The sequence below is a fragment of the Berghia stephanieae genome, chromosome 6 (genome assembly GCF_034508935.2).
Source record: "Berghia stephanieae isolate SIO BIC M18660-M18661 chromosome 6, UCSD_Bste_1.3, whole genome shotgun sequence".
Taxonomy (NCBI): Eukaryota; Metazoa; Mollusca; class Gastropoda; order Nudibranchia; family Aeolidiidae; genus Berghia; species Berghia stephanieae.
Genome location: NC_088365.1, coordinates 20009273 through 20026772, shown reverse-complemented (window position 1 = coordinate 20026772; position 17500 = coordinate 20009273). Strand labels below are relative to the sequence as shown.

Below are 17500 nucleotides of genomic sequence, written 5' to 3'. Positions count from 1 at the left end.
TAGGCAGCGACGGATATTTTAAGAGTGCTAATCATAAAGGATAATGCAAATATTGCTGCTTGAAACAAAAAAAAATGAATACCAATGGTCAAATGGAATGAAAACTTCAATTTAATTAACAAAGACAGTTGATGTGCACGTTTCGGATTTCCCCTTTGTCAATAAAACACGGGTTTTCCATTTTACCATTGTTATCTATTCATAAAAGGGCACATAATATCAGGTGATTGTAATTTTAATAAGATTTGGTTTTGCATGGCTTACTTTTTGTAAATTTTGTGGGGAAAAAACAATGTGAATTAGCGCATTCAGCTGTGGGAGATAGAGTGTAAATGCGCTCTATCTATGTGCATACCATGTGACAAGCAATTTATTTGATTGCTGTACGCGTTGTTAAGAGGAAGTGACGTCATGACTTTGGAATCCTATTCTTACTCACTCAGACATTGATCAAAGGACTGAATCAAATATCAACCGCATTTACTCGATAAGTGAATTAATTGGGGTTTAAGAAACAAAACTCACTCTCCTCAATGATGGTAATTATTTTAACTCAATTATTATGAGTTGAGCTTAGCATTCATTATGAACGAGAAAGAAATCAAGACACACCGTGATGTAATACCGTTTTGAAGTGGTGGGTCACATTATAATATATGTTATTTTGTAACTCAAGCTGGTGACCGTCAAAACAATGGCATTTACAATTAAAATTGGACGTATGTGTGTGTGTGTGTGTGTGTGTGTGTGTGTGTGTGTGTGTGTGTAACGCGGGTAGTCAATTGAAATGCATACTATGAGCGCGGACCGAGTTATGGAGCAATAAACGCAACTCACGAATCAATTCCGTTGGACATAACGAAATGTTCGGGAGCATAATTTACATAATATTATGTTTAGAATATGAATAGTTGTTGTGTATGATACACTGCTAAACAAATCAGAAAAATAGATTAAAGAGATCACCCAAAAAGTATCAGCTTTTATGAAACTTGAGTCAGAACCTAAGGCCTCTTGACTACAGAGATACGTTCTACCACCGAGGTTGTAATAGGCTTCAACAGTCGTGACGTCACTTCTCTCGTAATGACGCAAAGTAACTTAGTAACTGGTTCTAAACTATCGGAACAATGGCGGACGCCCTTATGAATTACTTTTCCGACGAGCATAAAAGCGTATCCAATGAGAAAAACATTAAAAATCTGATCATGTTTTGACTTTTATACATTCTGATCACATTAAATGTGAAAATGTTCTAGCCAGGATGAAGAATTAAAAGTACTGATTTTCTTTGTTTAGAACCAAACTGCTGGTTGCTGGGCGGACGTGACATCAGACTACTTAACCCAATAGGATTCAATAGTCGTACCGTCACTTCCTTCCTAATGACGCATGGTAACTTAGGAACACTGGCTCTAAACTATCGGAACAATGGCGGACGCCCGTATGAAATATTTCTCCGGCTAGCTTAAATGCGTATCCAGAGGAAAAACCCCCATCAATTTGATCATGTTTTGACTTTTACACATTCTGATCACAAGGCATATGAAAAAGGAATGAAAAGTTCTAGCCAGCATGAAGAATAAAAAGTAATGATTTTCTTTGTTTAGAACCAAGATGGCCGCCGTTGCCGGGCGCGTGACACCAGACTACTGAATCCAATTTGAGGACGGCTTAATGTTTGCCCTATTCTTCACAAAGAATGTTTTGCTGCTTTCCATGTGCTCGAGGTCATTGGTCACATTGGAATATGTTCTCAAATATGACCCACATAGTGAAACGTGTTCACAGCTTTTGAAATACCTAACATCACGATTGGTCATTTTTTTTTAGCTTGACACATTGCATGTTTACAACTTTCATAAACACAGCAGCATGTTTGCATTTCTGAAGATATATCCAATCGTTGACAAATCATGTGATTGATGACTTGGTTTGACGGAAACATGAATATAGATCGCTTCCATTGACTTTAGTTTCATGCCCTTTTCAGTTGGCTTTAGTTTAATGCTCTTTTAAATTGGCTTGAGTTTATGCCCTTTTCAATGAGAGCGATCTATATTCATGTTTTCGTCCAACCTAGTCATCAATCACATGATTTGTTGATGTCCAACGATTGGATATTTCTTAACAAATGTAAACACGCTGCTCTGTTTTTGACAGTTGTAAGCACATGCCCGTTTGTCAAGCTGAACAAAATGACCAATCGTGATGTTAGATATTTAAAAAGCTGTGAACACTTTTCACTAAGTGGGTCACTTTGAGCACAATTTGCAACGTGACCGATGACCTCGAGCACATGGAAATTTGATATAGATCATGCCTATTGGCTTAGTTCAATGCCCTTTTCAATTGGTCATTTTCTGGGCTCTGTTACCCAAGAGAGTTGCAGTCTCTAGACTCTTAAGGTGTCTTGTTCTCCTGTAAATTGTGTGTTATCTTCGTTTTCGTTGGTGATGATATGACATACAAGTGTCGCAAGCGCCTCAAGCGTCGCAAAGGTCGTTAGACTTCTAAAACATGAGTTTTACAAGTTGTTTGTCACAATACATTGTGTTTAGCTGTAAACCATTGAAGAGACTCAAAAATAATTTCGATTTTGTGATCATGATATCGATAGTATGCGCTTGGCTAAGAAGTTCACAACATTGTCATCCGGAAGTATAACGGACCAACACACAAAACTATGTGTAACCATAAACGTTTATAGTATGGTTAATATAGTTTATCGAGAATTAAACGCGGATGACAAAAAAACAATAACAATAACAAATACCCGAGTGACGTCAACTTCATTCTATCTATTAATGCAAAACAAGGGTAAAATTTACCGCTACGAATTCCACTGTAAAATAACAAACCCTTAGAATACAATTAGATTATAAACTATATACCAATATATCATTATTCTAAGTAATGAATACAAAGTATAATTTCCGTGAAACGGTCATATTATTGTTTGCAATGTGTTGTGGGCTCTACAACCAAACCATAATGTTTTATTCCACGCGAGGGATCTGCTTAACAAATTATAGCACCCATTCATTCATTCAATCGGAACTAGCTGTGTTCTATATTATATCCTACATTTGGGTCTCGCTTTCTGTTCTGGTACAACGACGACGACTACTAGCTATACTTACTACTACTAAAAAATATATTAACAAAACAAGACCATTCAGTCGTTGTGTTGCTTGTGTGTGTTTTCAGTTTTCACTGGCTTAACACATTTAATTTACACATCAATATGATACACGAGTATTTAGATCATTTCTATAGGACATGTTGCTTGTAATGTGTGAACTGAATTCTCTTAAAATGGATTATATTCTAGCAATAATTATATTCAACTCATATAACTTTATTGATAACAGTCTCGATAGATAGAATGAAGTTGACGTCACTCGGGTCATTGTTATTGTTTTTGCCATCCAGGTTTATGAATAATTCTCACTTAACTGTATTAACCAGAGTATACAAGTTCACGGTGACAATAGAACGAAGATGACGTCAATCAGATCTTTGTTATTGTTTTTTTGCCATCCATGTTGTGAGTACTTCTCACTAAACTGTTTGAGCCAAACTATACATTTTCATGGTTACACATTGTTTTGTATGTTTGTCCGTTAAACTTCCGGATGGCATTGTTGTGAGCTTCTTAAACAAGCGCATACTATCTATAGTAGGGTGTGTTGGTACGTTATACATCCGAATGGCAATGTTATGAGTTTCTTAGTCAAGCGCATACTGTCTACAGCCCTGATACACACATTGACAGAATGAACTAATGTCACCGCCACCTCAAAATGGTTTTATGTTGGGGTTGTTTGGCTGCGAAAAATTGATTTTATGATCATAATCCGTGTGAAACTCAAGATCTATGTTTTTTGCTAAACATAATGTTTCTGGTCATTTTAAACTTAAAATATTTTTTTTCGCCATCTTGTTCATGCCGATATCTTATTTGAGGCGGTGAGTCACAAAGAGACGGTCACTGACCAACGAATTAGAACTTTTTTATGTGTCTTTATTAATTTATATTCTCACAAAAAGCGATATTAGGACTCTGGTTAAGAAGACGAAATGTTTTGTTTTCATTTTTGGACTGAACTTTTTAATTTATAGATATATCAAAACAATTCTCAACTTGTCAAAAACTCTTAACAATAAACTTTGAAAGCGCTCTCGTGTTTAACACTTATGGCCTACTCAATTTCAAAACCGTTTATTGTGTTGAAAATGGTTTTAATTTTTCAACGTCTAAAGCACATATTATAGACTTTTTCTGGCTATATTTAAGAAAAGGGCATCGTAATTATACAATAAAATTGTCAGAATTGGATAAAGATAATAATCAATAATAAATAAATAGGAAATGATAAATAAATTGTATTCATCCATAAGAAAATTAGTTTTGCAAACGGTAATTACAAAAATGAATCAATGAACCTATTATAAAAATATTATATTTACATAATTATATAAATCAATATAGTAATATTATATCAAGGAAAAGCTTCCTCGCAATAGAGATCCTTCACCCAGACCACTCAGCATTCTTCCGGATGGACAAATGGGTAGAATGGGACAAGACAGCAAACGATGCCCTCCAGCCCCCAACAGAAAAGCTCCCAGCAGGCACAGACCTCAAGAGAAAAGACTGGGTGGCGTTGAACAGATCTAGAACAAAGGTGGGAAACACTGCCACCAACCTCTTTAAATGGAAAATCTCACCGGGCACTGAATGCCCATGCGGTCACCCCAGACAGACCATGGACCACATCCTGTCCGAATGCTCGCTGGGACCTCACTGCATCAATGCTGACCAGAGGGAATGCAACCAGACTGCCCGGGACTGGCTGACTCACTGGCGCGACAAGATATGATGATGATATGAAAAAAAAGGAATAGTAAAAGGGCATCTAAAATATTGATATCGATACATAACAATATGTTATATATTTTGTATAATGCAAAATATTAACCAAAACAATAGCCAAATAGTCCATTAACTGCGGGTGCTTCTATTTTTACGTTCGTTTTCTTTCAAAATGTACTTAACTTGAATATCAACAGTATCCTGAAAAGTACTGTAAAGAAGTAGTAATAAAAACCACTCGCGGTTGTCCACCGACAGTGGATTATCCCGGAAGATCTACGAGACCCAGCTAACCAATCACTGCTGGGTGGACAGGGAGGGTCAGAAAAAAAAAATCTCGACTGCACCCGGGATCGATCTCGGTCCCTTTGCTTGAGAAGCGAATGCTCACGGGACCGCCGAATGCTTTATATAGCCCATTATATTTTAGTTTATGTCAATACATTTTAGAAAATGAAGAAAATGTGTTTAAATAGTCCCACAATGGTAAACAACGTTTTGCTTTATGCTATTTTTAGTAAAGATGTTCAATGAAGCGTGAAAAACAACCGTTGTGCCAATCGTATGATAGAAGATTTTATAATTGGACTGAATGAAGTCGTCAAAACTATATCGCACACTTTACCCGACACTAACAAAACGCATTTTTACTTTTTGATCACCATTTTTTTTTTACCTCAATTGTCAATGAATTAAAATTATTCCCAGCTTTGGTAAAGAATCTCTTGCGTCAGATGTTGTAGTCCCGGTATGAAGCCTTTTTGACACGCTGAGGGCCATCTGAATTCATTAATTTTTGAAGCAAAATATTTCTTGCCAAAGTAAAAGCAATATTATGTTTTGTCGGGTGTAAAGGAGCACTGGTCTTATTAATGTGTTAGTATGATATATTATGCTAGGTAAAGCTTTTAAAGTTATAATATCTGTATTAACAGTGTAGAGCGAGAAAGGAACTAGATAGATATCTACAATTCTTTTAAGTCAGAGAATGTGGGATTAAATTAATTGGTACAAATTTGAGAATGTTGTGTTGTATACACTTGTGGTATTCAGAATGGATTCACAGCAATGTCTAATACCAAGGTAAGTTTTTATTTAAATACGGTTTGGTTTTGTCAAGGTGAAATTGCACAGTGTACTTGTTTAAACTTGTGGCGATTTTCTCTAAATGCATTGATATTCCGGTCAAGTCCATAATTTTCAGTTTCTATCGTAATCCTTAAACGGTTGTCATTAAGAGCCATGTGTTCCGTGGGAAAAAAAATTGAGCTTCATATAGCGCAATATCCATTAAATGTGCTCAAAGCACTATACAAGAGGTCCCCCGGTCAACAGGAACAGTTACCATGTAGGACGAGACATGACGCCTGTTTGGCGATATTACAATTTTTCGGACAAAGACAACGCTGTTAACGACCAGGTACTCATTTTACACCTGAGTACGGTGAGAGAATGTGAGCAAAGAGCCTATGCCAAGGACTCAACTATGCGCCGAGCGCGAGGCTCGAACCCAGGACCTTCCGGTCCGAAAGCGAGTGTCATACGACTAGACCACATAGCCGCACCGGAGTTTATCCCGCTTTCTGAATAAAATGACAGCAATAATTTGTTCACTACCATTTGAAAAGGAGGTAAGTTTATCGCAAAGTACTTTCCATGATATCAAACAGACTCAGTTTGCCATTCACTGGTTGATGGACTCAGGAAACTGCAAAAAAAAAAAAAAAAGTCAAAAAATCGCTGGATTGAAACCTCGTACCTCATGGGCATGATCTATATTAACTGTCCATGTGCTCGAGGGCATTGGTCACATTGCTAACTGTACTCAAAGTGACCCACTTAGTGAAAAGTTTTCACAGCTTTTTAGATATCTAACATAACGATTGGTCATTTGATTCAGCTTGACACATGGGTATGTTTATAACATTTGTAAACAAAGCCGCGTGTTTACATTTAAGAAATATCCAATCGTTGGAGAGCAACAAACCATGTGATTGATGACCTGGTTGGACGAAAACATGAATATAGATAGTATGCGCTTGGCTAAGAAGCTCATGACATTGCCATCCGGAAGTATGACAGACTAACACACAAAACTGTGTGTATCCATGAACGTTTATAGTCGGGTTAATACAGTTTAGTGAGCATTACTCATAAACGCGGATGGCAAAAAAAAAAAATAACAAACACTATAGATCTATAGATCGCTCCCATAATTTAGGCCGTGTTGTATGTCGAATAGCGACTCTCTTTATTACAATCAATGTAAACCAGTCTAAATGTTGCTGCTCAAAGATCGAAGAAATAATAAATCATAACAATGTAAAATTGAATGTAAGCTTCAATTTAATATACGAAATAATATACGTTCATTTTATCTGTTTTTGTATATTAAATTGAAGCTTACATTCATTTTCACGTTGTTATTGATTACAATCAAGACATTGAGATATCTGGCTTTGATGGTTGTAAAATAAACTGTGTCCAATGTTATTGTTTATTTCGACACAAGATTTTTGTCTCCATTTGTTCATTGTGTGTGTGTGTGTGTGTGTGTGTGTGAATGTATGTGTGTGTGTGTGTGTGTGTGTGTGTGTGTGAATGTTTGTTACTGCCAACTTCATTTATGATAACTGTGTTACATTGCCGAATGATTTTTTTTTTCAATTTGACCAGAAAAACCGTAAGTACTATATATCCAAAGATTAAGATGTGTAACCCGAGTGGAACCTTAAACATTTAAAGTCTGGTTGATATAGTTTAGTGAGAACTAATCTCACCATCAAAATTATAAACCCCCAATTTGCTCCATTCCAAAAGGTTATCCAAAACATGATGATAAATGCTCACAAAATGTAAGGCTTCAATACATTTCATGCATACCCGAGGAAATAAACCCATCCACCGGATTATAAGTGACATTTATACACTGTTTACAAATTTTGACGGCATGTATTACGCAAATGCCGTGTTTCAAAGTAAAGTGATCATATAGAAGGGACGATAATGACGCCACTTAGCTCTTTATTGCGGTTTTTAGAGTGCCATTTTAATGATTAGTTCTCACTAAATTGTGTCGATTAGACTATAAAAGCTCGAGGCTACACATGGTTTTAGTGTATTTGTGATACTTATATCCGGCTTGCGGATGTTGTGAGTATTTTACCTCAACGTATAGCATCAATGTTCTCAAAAAAAAGTGGAAGACCACCAAATCCGGTAGGCATACACAACAAAGGTTGCTATAACTACCCAAGGTCGGCCATGCTTTGCAATCAATCAAGATTAAATTTACGCAATATGGCCAGTCGGTGACCCCGGCTTTGAATTCCACTTTCGGCATTTTGTCAATTCTTTGAGAAAAGGGAAGGAAAAAACAATTAATAATTTTTGACATTGAAATACTACTATACGGCCACAGATGTTAATGTTACAAGTCATAGATGTTTAACTAACGTCTTTTTTGTTAATATGATTCAATAGCCGTAACGTCACTTCCTTCCTAATGACGCATGGTAACTTAGTAACACTGGCTCTAAACTATCGGAACAATGCGGACTCCCTTATGAAATATTTCTCCGACGAGCGTAAAAGTGTATCCAGAGGAGAAAAACATAAATATGATCTTGTTTTGACTTTTATACATTCTGATCACAAGACATATGAAAGGTTCTAGACATTACTTTCTTTATTTAGAACCAAGATGCCGTCGTTGCCGGGCGGCGTGACGTCAGACTACTGAATCCAATTACTTGACGCAAGTGCTCATAATAGAAATATCTGCCAGATGTTTTTCATTAATTTCTTTTCTTCTCTCTCGTCAAGCCATGAAACAGTGGTTTTTCGGAATAAAAGTTAAAAGCAACAATATGTATTAAGAATATTATAAAGTTTAAAGTTAGATTGATGATCACCATACCTACATCTTGACATAAAACCAATCAACTATTAAGGTAACCAAAATTAATTGAGGATATTTTTTTTTTTTTAATCTGGCAATTGACTTCAGCTAAGAAAATAGAACGAACGACAACAGAATTTAGCCCAGACAGTTCCGTGTTGAACATGTTGCACTTTTTAAAAGTAGTTACCCGTATTATTATTATTATTATTATTATTATTATTATTATTATTATTATTATTATTATTATTATTATTATTATTATTATTATTATTATTATTATTATTATTCTTATTATAACCACTATCACTGCGGTTTACTCCTGAAATATTTGTTTTCTCGGAAGAGAGTGCGGCTATGTGGTCTTGTGGTATGACACTCGCTTTTGGCTCGGAAGGTCGTGGGTTCGAGCCTCGCGCTCGGCGCATAGTTGAGTCCTTGGAGAAGGCTCTTTACTAACATTCTCTCACCGTACTCAGGTGTAAAATGAGTACCTGGCCGTTAACAGCGTTGTCTGTGTCCGAAAAATTGTAAAATCGCCTAACAGGCGTCATGTCCCGTCCTACATGTTAAATGTTGCTGTTGACCGGGGACCCCTTGTAAAGCGCTTTGAGCACATTTAGTGGATATTGCTCTATATAAAGCTCAATATTAAAACATTTTTTTAAACTCCTGGATTATTTGTGTTCTTGGAAGAAACCACGAGGACAGCAATAATTTTTTCTTCGAGTTTCGCTGTAACAATTCATCCGTGAATTAGCATGTAGTCATTGCAGTTTAATACTTGCAGTAGATAGCTCAAATATTCCCATGTCATTTGATTCAACAATAATTGGTGTTTATTTAGAGCCATATCAAAAGATAGTGCATTTATCTCTTTGATATATGAATGTGTTGTCAATTTGAATGGATTTGATTGAATGCATGAAAGCTTATGACATGTGCTTTTGTGTTTAATTGTCTTATTTGGTCGCAAAGGCGTAACACAAGTTTATATGCAATGTTTAATTATAATCGTATGTTTTGCAACAAGTGTCTGTTTTGTTTGTTTTGTTTTTAAGGGTTTTACGGCGCTTACAACACATTTAGGTTATATCAGCGCCAGTAAAAAGGAAGAAAATGGGGTAGTAAAAAGTTCTAGAATTACAATTAAAGCATCCAAGAAAAAGTAAGACAAAGAAGAACTGGGAACAAATAAGGATCAGATGTAGATTCCAAGAGCATATCTTCAATGTACTTAGTTTGAGATCACCAATAAGTCTCATCCGGACACATGCACGGCCCCCACTAAGAGGAAACACACTCAAATGCTTACATTATAAATTATAACAAATATAATAATATATAACAGAGAGATGATTTACAAGGAAAAAAATATCATCTCCCAAAACAATAACTATGCATTTGACTGTCTTCCTCCCAGCCAGGACCCCGACCAGGGCCAGGACAAAACCAAGCAATCTCATTCCAAGACAAAGACAGAATGCAAGTTGGAAAACAATATAGGGGGATAGAAGACACAATAAGTACCTCCCTGCCCACTATGGGAGGTAGAAACCCCACCCAGCAACAAGTGTCTGAAATGGCTGAAACATACAGATGTGCCAATAAAGATGTATGATAAGCAAGGAATTTACCCAATGGAAACCGTACGGTGCTCTTATTGGCTAACCAACCAGCGGCCTCGATGAGAAAAATATCCGCCATTTTGCTGTTGGCTGGGAATCGCGTTACTATAGTAAACAAGCGCTGATCTTTTAAATTGTTTCTGTTGTTTATGTGTGTAGTGATGACTCTCTCACACTCAATTTCAATGCCGAAAGAGGAATTCCCGCACACAATAAAAGGGGAATTGGGGTGGTATTTGGCATACATATTGTATAGTATCTAGTTCTAAATAGATAACTGATTAGAATTATATTATGATATATAAACACAATGCCAAATACAATTCCGAAGTTTCCTTATTTCAAATGAAGTAAAGCTCCAAAACCTAATGGTAGTGATTGTAGTACTGAGTGTTAGTGAGGTGATGTGGTGTTGGTGGTGGTTGTAGTTGTAGTAGTAATAGTGATGATGATGTGGTGGTGGTGATGATTGTAGTTGTAGTAGTAGTGGTAGTGATGATGATGTGGTGGTGGTTGTAGTAGTAGTGGTAATGGTAATGATATGGTGGTGGTGGTGGTGGTTGTAGTAGTAGTGGTCGTGATGATGATGTGGTGGTGGTGTTTGTAGTAGTGGTGGTAATGATGCGGCTATGTGGTCTAGTAGTATGACACTCGCTTCCGGATCGGAAGGTCCTGGGTTCGACCCTCGCGCTCGGCGCATAGTTGAGTCCTTGGAAAAGGCTCTTTACTCACATTCTCTCACCGTACTCAGGTGTAAAATGAGTACCTGGCCGTTAACAGAGTTGTCTTTGTCCGAAAAATTGTAATATCGCCTAACAGGCGTCATGTCCCGTCCTACATGTTAAATGTTGACCAGGGACCCCTTGTAACGCGCTTTGAGCACATTTAGTAGATATTGCACTATATAAAGCTCAATTTTAAAAAAAAATATTTCAATGATGATGATATGGTGGTGGTGGTTGCAGTAGTAGTAGTGGTAGTGATGATAATGTGGTGGTGGTTGTAGTTGTAGTAGTAGTGATAGTGATGATGATGTGGTGGTGGTTGTAGTAGTAGTGGTAGTGATGATGATGTGGTTGTGGTGGTTGTAGTAGTAGTTGTAATGGTGATGATATGGTGGTGGTGGTGGTTGCAGTAGTAGTGGTAGTGATGACGATGTGGTTGTGGTGGTTGTAGTAGTAGTGGTAATGGTAATGATATGGTGGTAGTGGTAGTTGTAGTAGTAGTGGTAATGGTAATGATATGGTGGTGGTTGTAGTAGTAGTGGTCGTGATGACGATGTGGATGTGGTGGTTGTAGTAGTAGTGGTAGTGATGCTATTGTGGTGGTGGTTGTAGTAGTTGAGGTAGTGATGTGGTGGTGGTTGTAGTAGTAGTGGTGGTGGTGGTTGTGGTAGTAGTGGTAATGATGATGGTATGGTGGTGGTGGTTGTAGTAGTAGTGGTAATGGTAATGATATGGTGGTGGTTGTAGTAGTAGTGGTCGTGATGACGATGTGGTTGTGGTGGTTGTAGTAGTAGTGGTAGTGATGCTATTGTGGTGGTGGTTGTAGTAGTTGAGGTAGTGATGTGGTGGTGGTTGTAGTAGTAGTGGTGGTGGTGGTTGTGGTAGTAGTGGTAATGATGATGATATGGTGGTGGTGGTTGCGGTAGTAGTGGTAGTGATGACGATGTGGGTGTGGTGATTGTAGTAGTGGTAGTGATGATGATGTGCTGGTGGTGGTGTAGTAGTAGTGGTAATGATAATGATGTGGGGCTGGTGGTTGTAGTAGTAGTGTTAGTGATGATATTGTGGTGGTGGTTGTAGTATAGATGATGTGGTGGTTGGAAAACACATTACAAGTTATTATAATACATGATTACACACATTCTCTAACTTCATTTTTTGACAGCTTCGTTGTGCCATAAATATACGCAACAGTTCTGAAACATTTTATTGTGGATTTTGATATTGTTTGTTGTTTTTCTTGTGTCGTTATGTTGACATAGATACCGAATGAATGGTAATTACTACATTCTCAGCCAACAACAAAATGGCGCTGAATGCTTTCATTGGTGGACACTTTTTAGGCTTCGTACGTATTCTCATTCGTTTAATTCTATGATGATAAGTAATAAAAAATAATGACGATGGTAATATGATAAATGAGATGTTGATGAATTTAACAAGAACAGCAACAGAAATAATAATAATAATAATAATAATAATAATAATAATAATAATAATAATAATAATAATAATAATAATAATAATAATAATAATAATAATAATAATAATAATAATAATAATAATAATAATAATGATAATAATGACAGTGTTTGACCAAATCGTTTTTGCACAATGCCGAATTCCTTTGATCTTCTCATCGCTTGCAATGAATTATTACTCAAACTTTAAAATATTTACAGTAATGGTGTGCTGATTCTCTTTTCCGTGGGTAAATAATCTAAACAAAGTTGCATTCAGTGGTAGACTATAGCTTAGCAAATAATTTTGGGCAGTTTAATTATAGATAGCATTTATCTAGTACTTCACAACGTTTATACTTAATCTCTTCCTTGGTGGACAACGGCCGTATTGGACGACACAAGCAGCCCATTAGGTGCTTATACAATTTTCGGACAAAGACATTGATGTAAAAAAAAAAAAAAAAAAAAACAAAAACACCACCATCCCTCCCCCCCCCCCCACCCCCACAAAACAAAACGCCCATCTCCGATAGGACGAGAAGAAATGCCTTTCACAAAGTCTTAACACTCGACCAACTGTTGAGCAAGTCAACTCAGAAAGGTCGGGCAAGATGTGTCAGGAAATCCCACTGGTCACCCATCCAGTACGCTACGTGTTCACCATTCTTGAATTATGTTCACTTCGGGGGGGGGGGGGGGGGGGGGGGGGGGGCGGTTTGAATGTATTAATGTAAAATATCACTGAATGTAAACTTCTATAGATAGTATGATCTTGGCTAAGAAGTTCACAACATTGCCATCCGGAAGTATAACGGACCAAAACACAAAACTGTGTATAACCACGATCATTTATAGTCTGGTTAATACAGTTTAGTGAGAATTACTCATAAACGCGGATGGCAAAATGCAATAAGAAAGGCATGAGTGACATCAACTTCGAAGTATCTATAACACCTGATTCCATGTAAGTTTTGTACAGAACAACCTTTCAAAGGAACCGCAGTTTTTAAATACAAGCGATGCATAATTAAGATGACTTAAAAGATTATTAATTTGACCTCTCCTCTCTGAGTTCCTGATTGTGAGCCAAATTGCTATTTGCCGCATGCCATGAAAAAGAATTCCTCGCTTCGCCTCTCTGGAGAAATACTTGTAAATTTTCCTACCTCTTTGTGACAAAAGTGCATGTTTAATCCATGTTTTAAATCTGTTTTTATGAATGGAAAAGTCATAACAGGAGGCTACGCCTCTGGCTTTCAACTAATTAATGGGCATGATCTATATTAACTTTCCATGTGCTCGAGGTCATTGGTCACATGGAAAAATGTGAAAAGTGTTCACAGATTTTTAATTATCTAACATCACGATTGGTCATTTGGTTCAGCTTGACACATGGGTATGTTTATAACATTTGTAAACAAAGCAGCGTGTTTACATTTGTTAAGAAATATCCAATCGTTGGACAGCAACAAATCATGTGATTGATGACCTGGTTGGACGAAAACATGAATGTAGATCGCTCCAGTTATTTATGTCTAGTGTGCACAAAGTATATAATTTACTGTCATTTTGAACCCTGGATGCCAATGTTAATGAGTAGTGCACATGAATCTCGTGAAATTTAAAACCCTGGTCAAGCCTTTGGGCGCATTCAGTGACCGTTATCATAACAGAATTCAATGTGTATAACATTGTATTCTAAAACATCAAAATGTTCACTCATCCCAGACCCTTCGTTTTTTTTTATATACCGCAAAGAGGAAAAATCCTTAAGTTTGGAACTGTAACCGATTAAAAAAACAAAACAAAAGGCAACAGTCGTAACGTCACTTCCTTCCTAATGACGCATGGTAACTTAGTAACACTGGCTCTAAACTATCGGAACAATGGCGGACGCCCGTATGAAATATTTCTCCGGCGAGCATAAAAAGCGTATCCCGAGGGAAAAAAAACCCCATAAATTTGATCATGTTTTGACTTGTACACATTATGATCACAAGGCATATGAAAAGTTGTAGCCATCATGAAGAATAAAAAGTAATGATTTTCTTTGTTTAGAAATAAGATGGCCGCCTTTGCCGGGCGGCGTGACATCAGACTACTGAATCCAATTGTCATTAAAATCCATCAGAAGGCTATGAAGATGTCCACGTCAATGCGTGCGCACGGGTTGTGGAATCGACTGTAATAATCATAACAGATGCTCAAATTGCTCACCCTTAACATTGATACATGCATTAATTCTCTTTAACAGCTGTTTCTTGGAAACGTTTAATCAAACTGCAGACGATAGTATAGCTTAATGGCTTTTAAAAAAATGAATTAAAGATATTTAACGTAGTTACCTGATTTCATCCCTAAAGTCAATTTCGGCTGATGTTTCCGCACTCTCTAGTTTGTGGTGCGACACTTAACTCGCGACCTGCAGCTTCGGGGTCCAAGTCCCGCTGTGAGCTCTTAACTCACATTTTCTCATTCCACCCAAGTCTGGTCACAGTGTTGATTCACTATTAATGGAAAATTGAAATAACGCTTTACAGGCGTCATCTTTGTCCCATACATGTTAGTGCTACTACTGGCTTAACCCTGTCCTTACCAACTATTGGAAAATCGCCACATTCGTGACGATACAACCAACATTTTTCGTATTCAAATTTCTTCTGTACATCATAAAGTTTAAAGATAATGAACAGTGTGTTGTTGAGCATGTTTCGTTAAAGAAATTATGTATCGCAAGAACTTACTGCTATTGTGTTTGAGTGATAAAAAATAATTTTTTTGTGTTAGTTGGGAGTGAAGTTTTGGGGAAAATCCTGAAAATGGCTGGTAAGGAAAGGGTTATGTATCAGTGCAAGAACTCACTTTTTATTGAAGTGGGGTGTCATACGTGCTGATAATATATATATATATAATATATATATATATATATATATATATATATATATAATATATATATCGTCGTATATCATATCAATATTAATTTCATTCCAATTTGTTGTAATCTCCAATACAGGAAATAATGGATGAAGCCGGTCATCCCCAGAAGAAGCGGCTCCGCCTAGATGCAATAAGAAAATGAAGACATTATATTAACTACAAAACAACACCCCAGCGTTTACCAACAGCTCTGTTTTTATCATTACAAAAGATGCTGGTGTTGTGAAAATATACCATCCTCAAAATGAACTTCGTATCCCATATGGGGGCCGACCCTTACCCTCAAATTTTAACCAGCCAACCGTCGCCTCGTCCGCAACGCCGCCACACGGTGACGGAACATTCGAGTTACCGCCCCTTGTTCCTAGGCGGATACTCTGGGTCACAACGGTCAGGTCTGAACGAAATTGTTCTCAACGAGTTTAGCAAGGGAGGCGGCAAGTATGGCCATAGCCGAAACCCCAGCACCGCTACAGCTACAGAACGAATTAGCAGTTACAGCAACAGCAAGCGTGGAGTGTTCACAGAAACGAACAACAACCATAGCTCTGAGGCCCACCAACCTCTTATCACCACTAAAAATTTACTTCATCCCGATGACGTGGACATCGCCTCTTCCTACAATAAATCATGTATAGAACACCTATCCGAAAACCATGACTGCATGGAAGAGGGATGTCAACGCGTCGTGATAAACGTTAGTGGCCTCAGGTTCGAAACCCAGCTGAGAACTTTAGACAGACTGCCAAATACTCTTCTTGGAGATCCCGAAGCGCGGGCAAAATATTGGGACTCCGGCAGACAAGAGTTCTTTTTTGACAGGCATCGACCTACTTTTCAGGCTATTCTGTATTATTATCAAAGTGGTGGACGACTAAAGAGGCCGCTTGAAGTTCCAATGGATATCTTTCTCAACGAAGTTCATTTTTATAGACTGGGTGGTCATATCATTGACAACTTCAAAAGAAATGAGGGCTATATCATAGATGAACAGGATGTTGTTTTACCAGACAAAGAGTGGAAGAGAAAAATATGGGAGATTGTTGAATATCCAGAAAGTTCAAGGCTATCCAAAATCTTTGCATGTGTTTCTATTTCATTCATCGTAGCTTCAGTTGTAACATTTTGTGTTGAGACACTTCCTCAGTTTAAAAGCGCGGACTGTATGAATTTAACTATTAAAAATGATGACAACAGTACGACAATTGTCAGTGTAAACAAATGGGTCGAACCTTTATTCATAGCTGAAAGTTGTTGTATAACATTCTTTGTGTTTGAGTTTTTGGTTCGAGTCTGCGTTTGTCCTTCCAAAATGGCTTTTATAAAGGAATCTATAAACTGGATTGACTTCATCGCCATAACACCCTATTTTGTCTTCCTCATCATCAAACTCACTTCAGATACATGCGGAGGGAGCCACAAAAGTTCTGTCCTCAGTATTCTACGTGTGATAAGGGTTGGTCGTGTTTTCAAACTCAGCAAACACTCCGAAGGTTTAAAGATTCTTGGGAAAACTATGAAAACCAGCATACGTGAATTGAGTATGTTTATTCTATTTATGGGCATAGCGACTGTGATATTTTCGGGCGCCATTTTCTATGCTGAACTTGGTCAAGAGGATTGTATGTTTACGTCAATCCCTGAAGCCTTTTGGTGGGCTATAGTTACCATGACGACAGTCGGTTATGGAGACTACTATCCAATTGGTGTCATGGGAAAAGTCATCGGTAGCTTCTGTGTGTTGTCTGGCGTTCTGGCAATCGCTCTTCCCGTTCCTGTGATCGTCGCCAACTTCAACAACTACTACAGGCACTATACAGGTAGAGGTGTCAGATTCGTACTTTGACTTTTTTTTCTCCAAATATTCAAATATTCAAATATTACGCTTAACTATTGATAACCATAATTGCCTTTTATATTAGTGCCTTAGTGCAATCAAACCAGTTTGAATGACTTAATAGGATAAT

At 37.4% G+C, this 17500-nt stretch overlaps 1 protein-coding gene across 5 annotated transcripts in view; it reads left to right on the top strand.

Annotated features, from left to right (window-relative positions):
- LOC144974634 (potassium voltage-gated channel subfamily A member 1-like) overlaps positions 1 to 17500 on the top strand; it is a 43715-nt gene that overhangs the window by 3089 nt on the left and 23126 nt on the right. For 4 of the 5 annotated variants that reach the window (XM_078917705.1, XM_078917703.1, XM_078917701.1 and 1 more), the window contains exons 1-3: positions 3163 to 3196; positions 5815 to 5962; positions 15610 to 17353. In XM_078917705.1, coding sequence (XP_078773831.1) covers positions 15778 to 17353 — 1576 coding nt within the window. In that variant the 5' untranslated portion in view covers positions 3163 to 3196; positions 5815 to 5962; positions 15610 to 15777. Of the gene's footprint in view, positions 1 to 3162; positions 3197 to 5814; positions 5963 to 15609; positions 17354 to 17500 lie in introns of those variants that run through there. The other variant, XM_078917702.1, reaches the window with a different exon arrangement.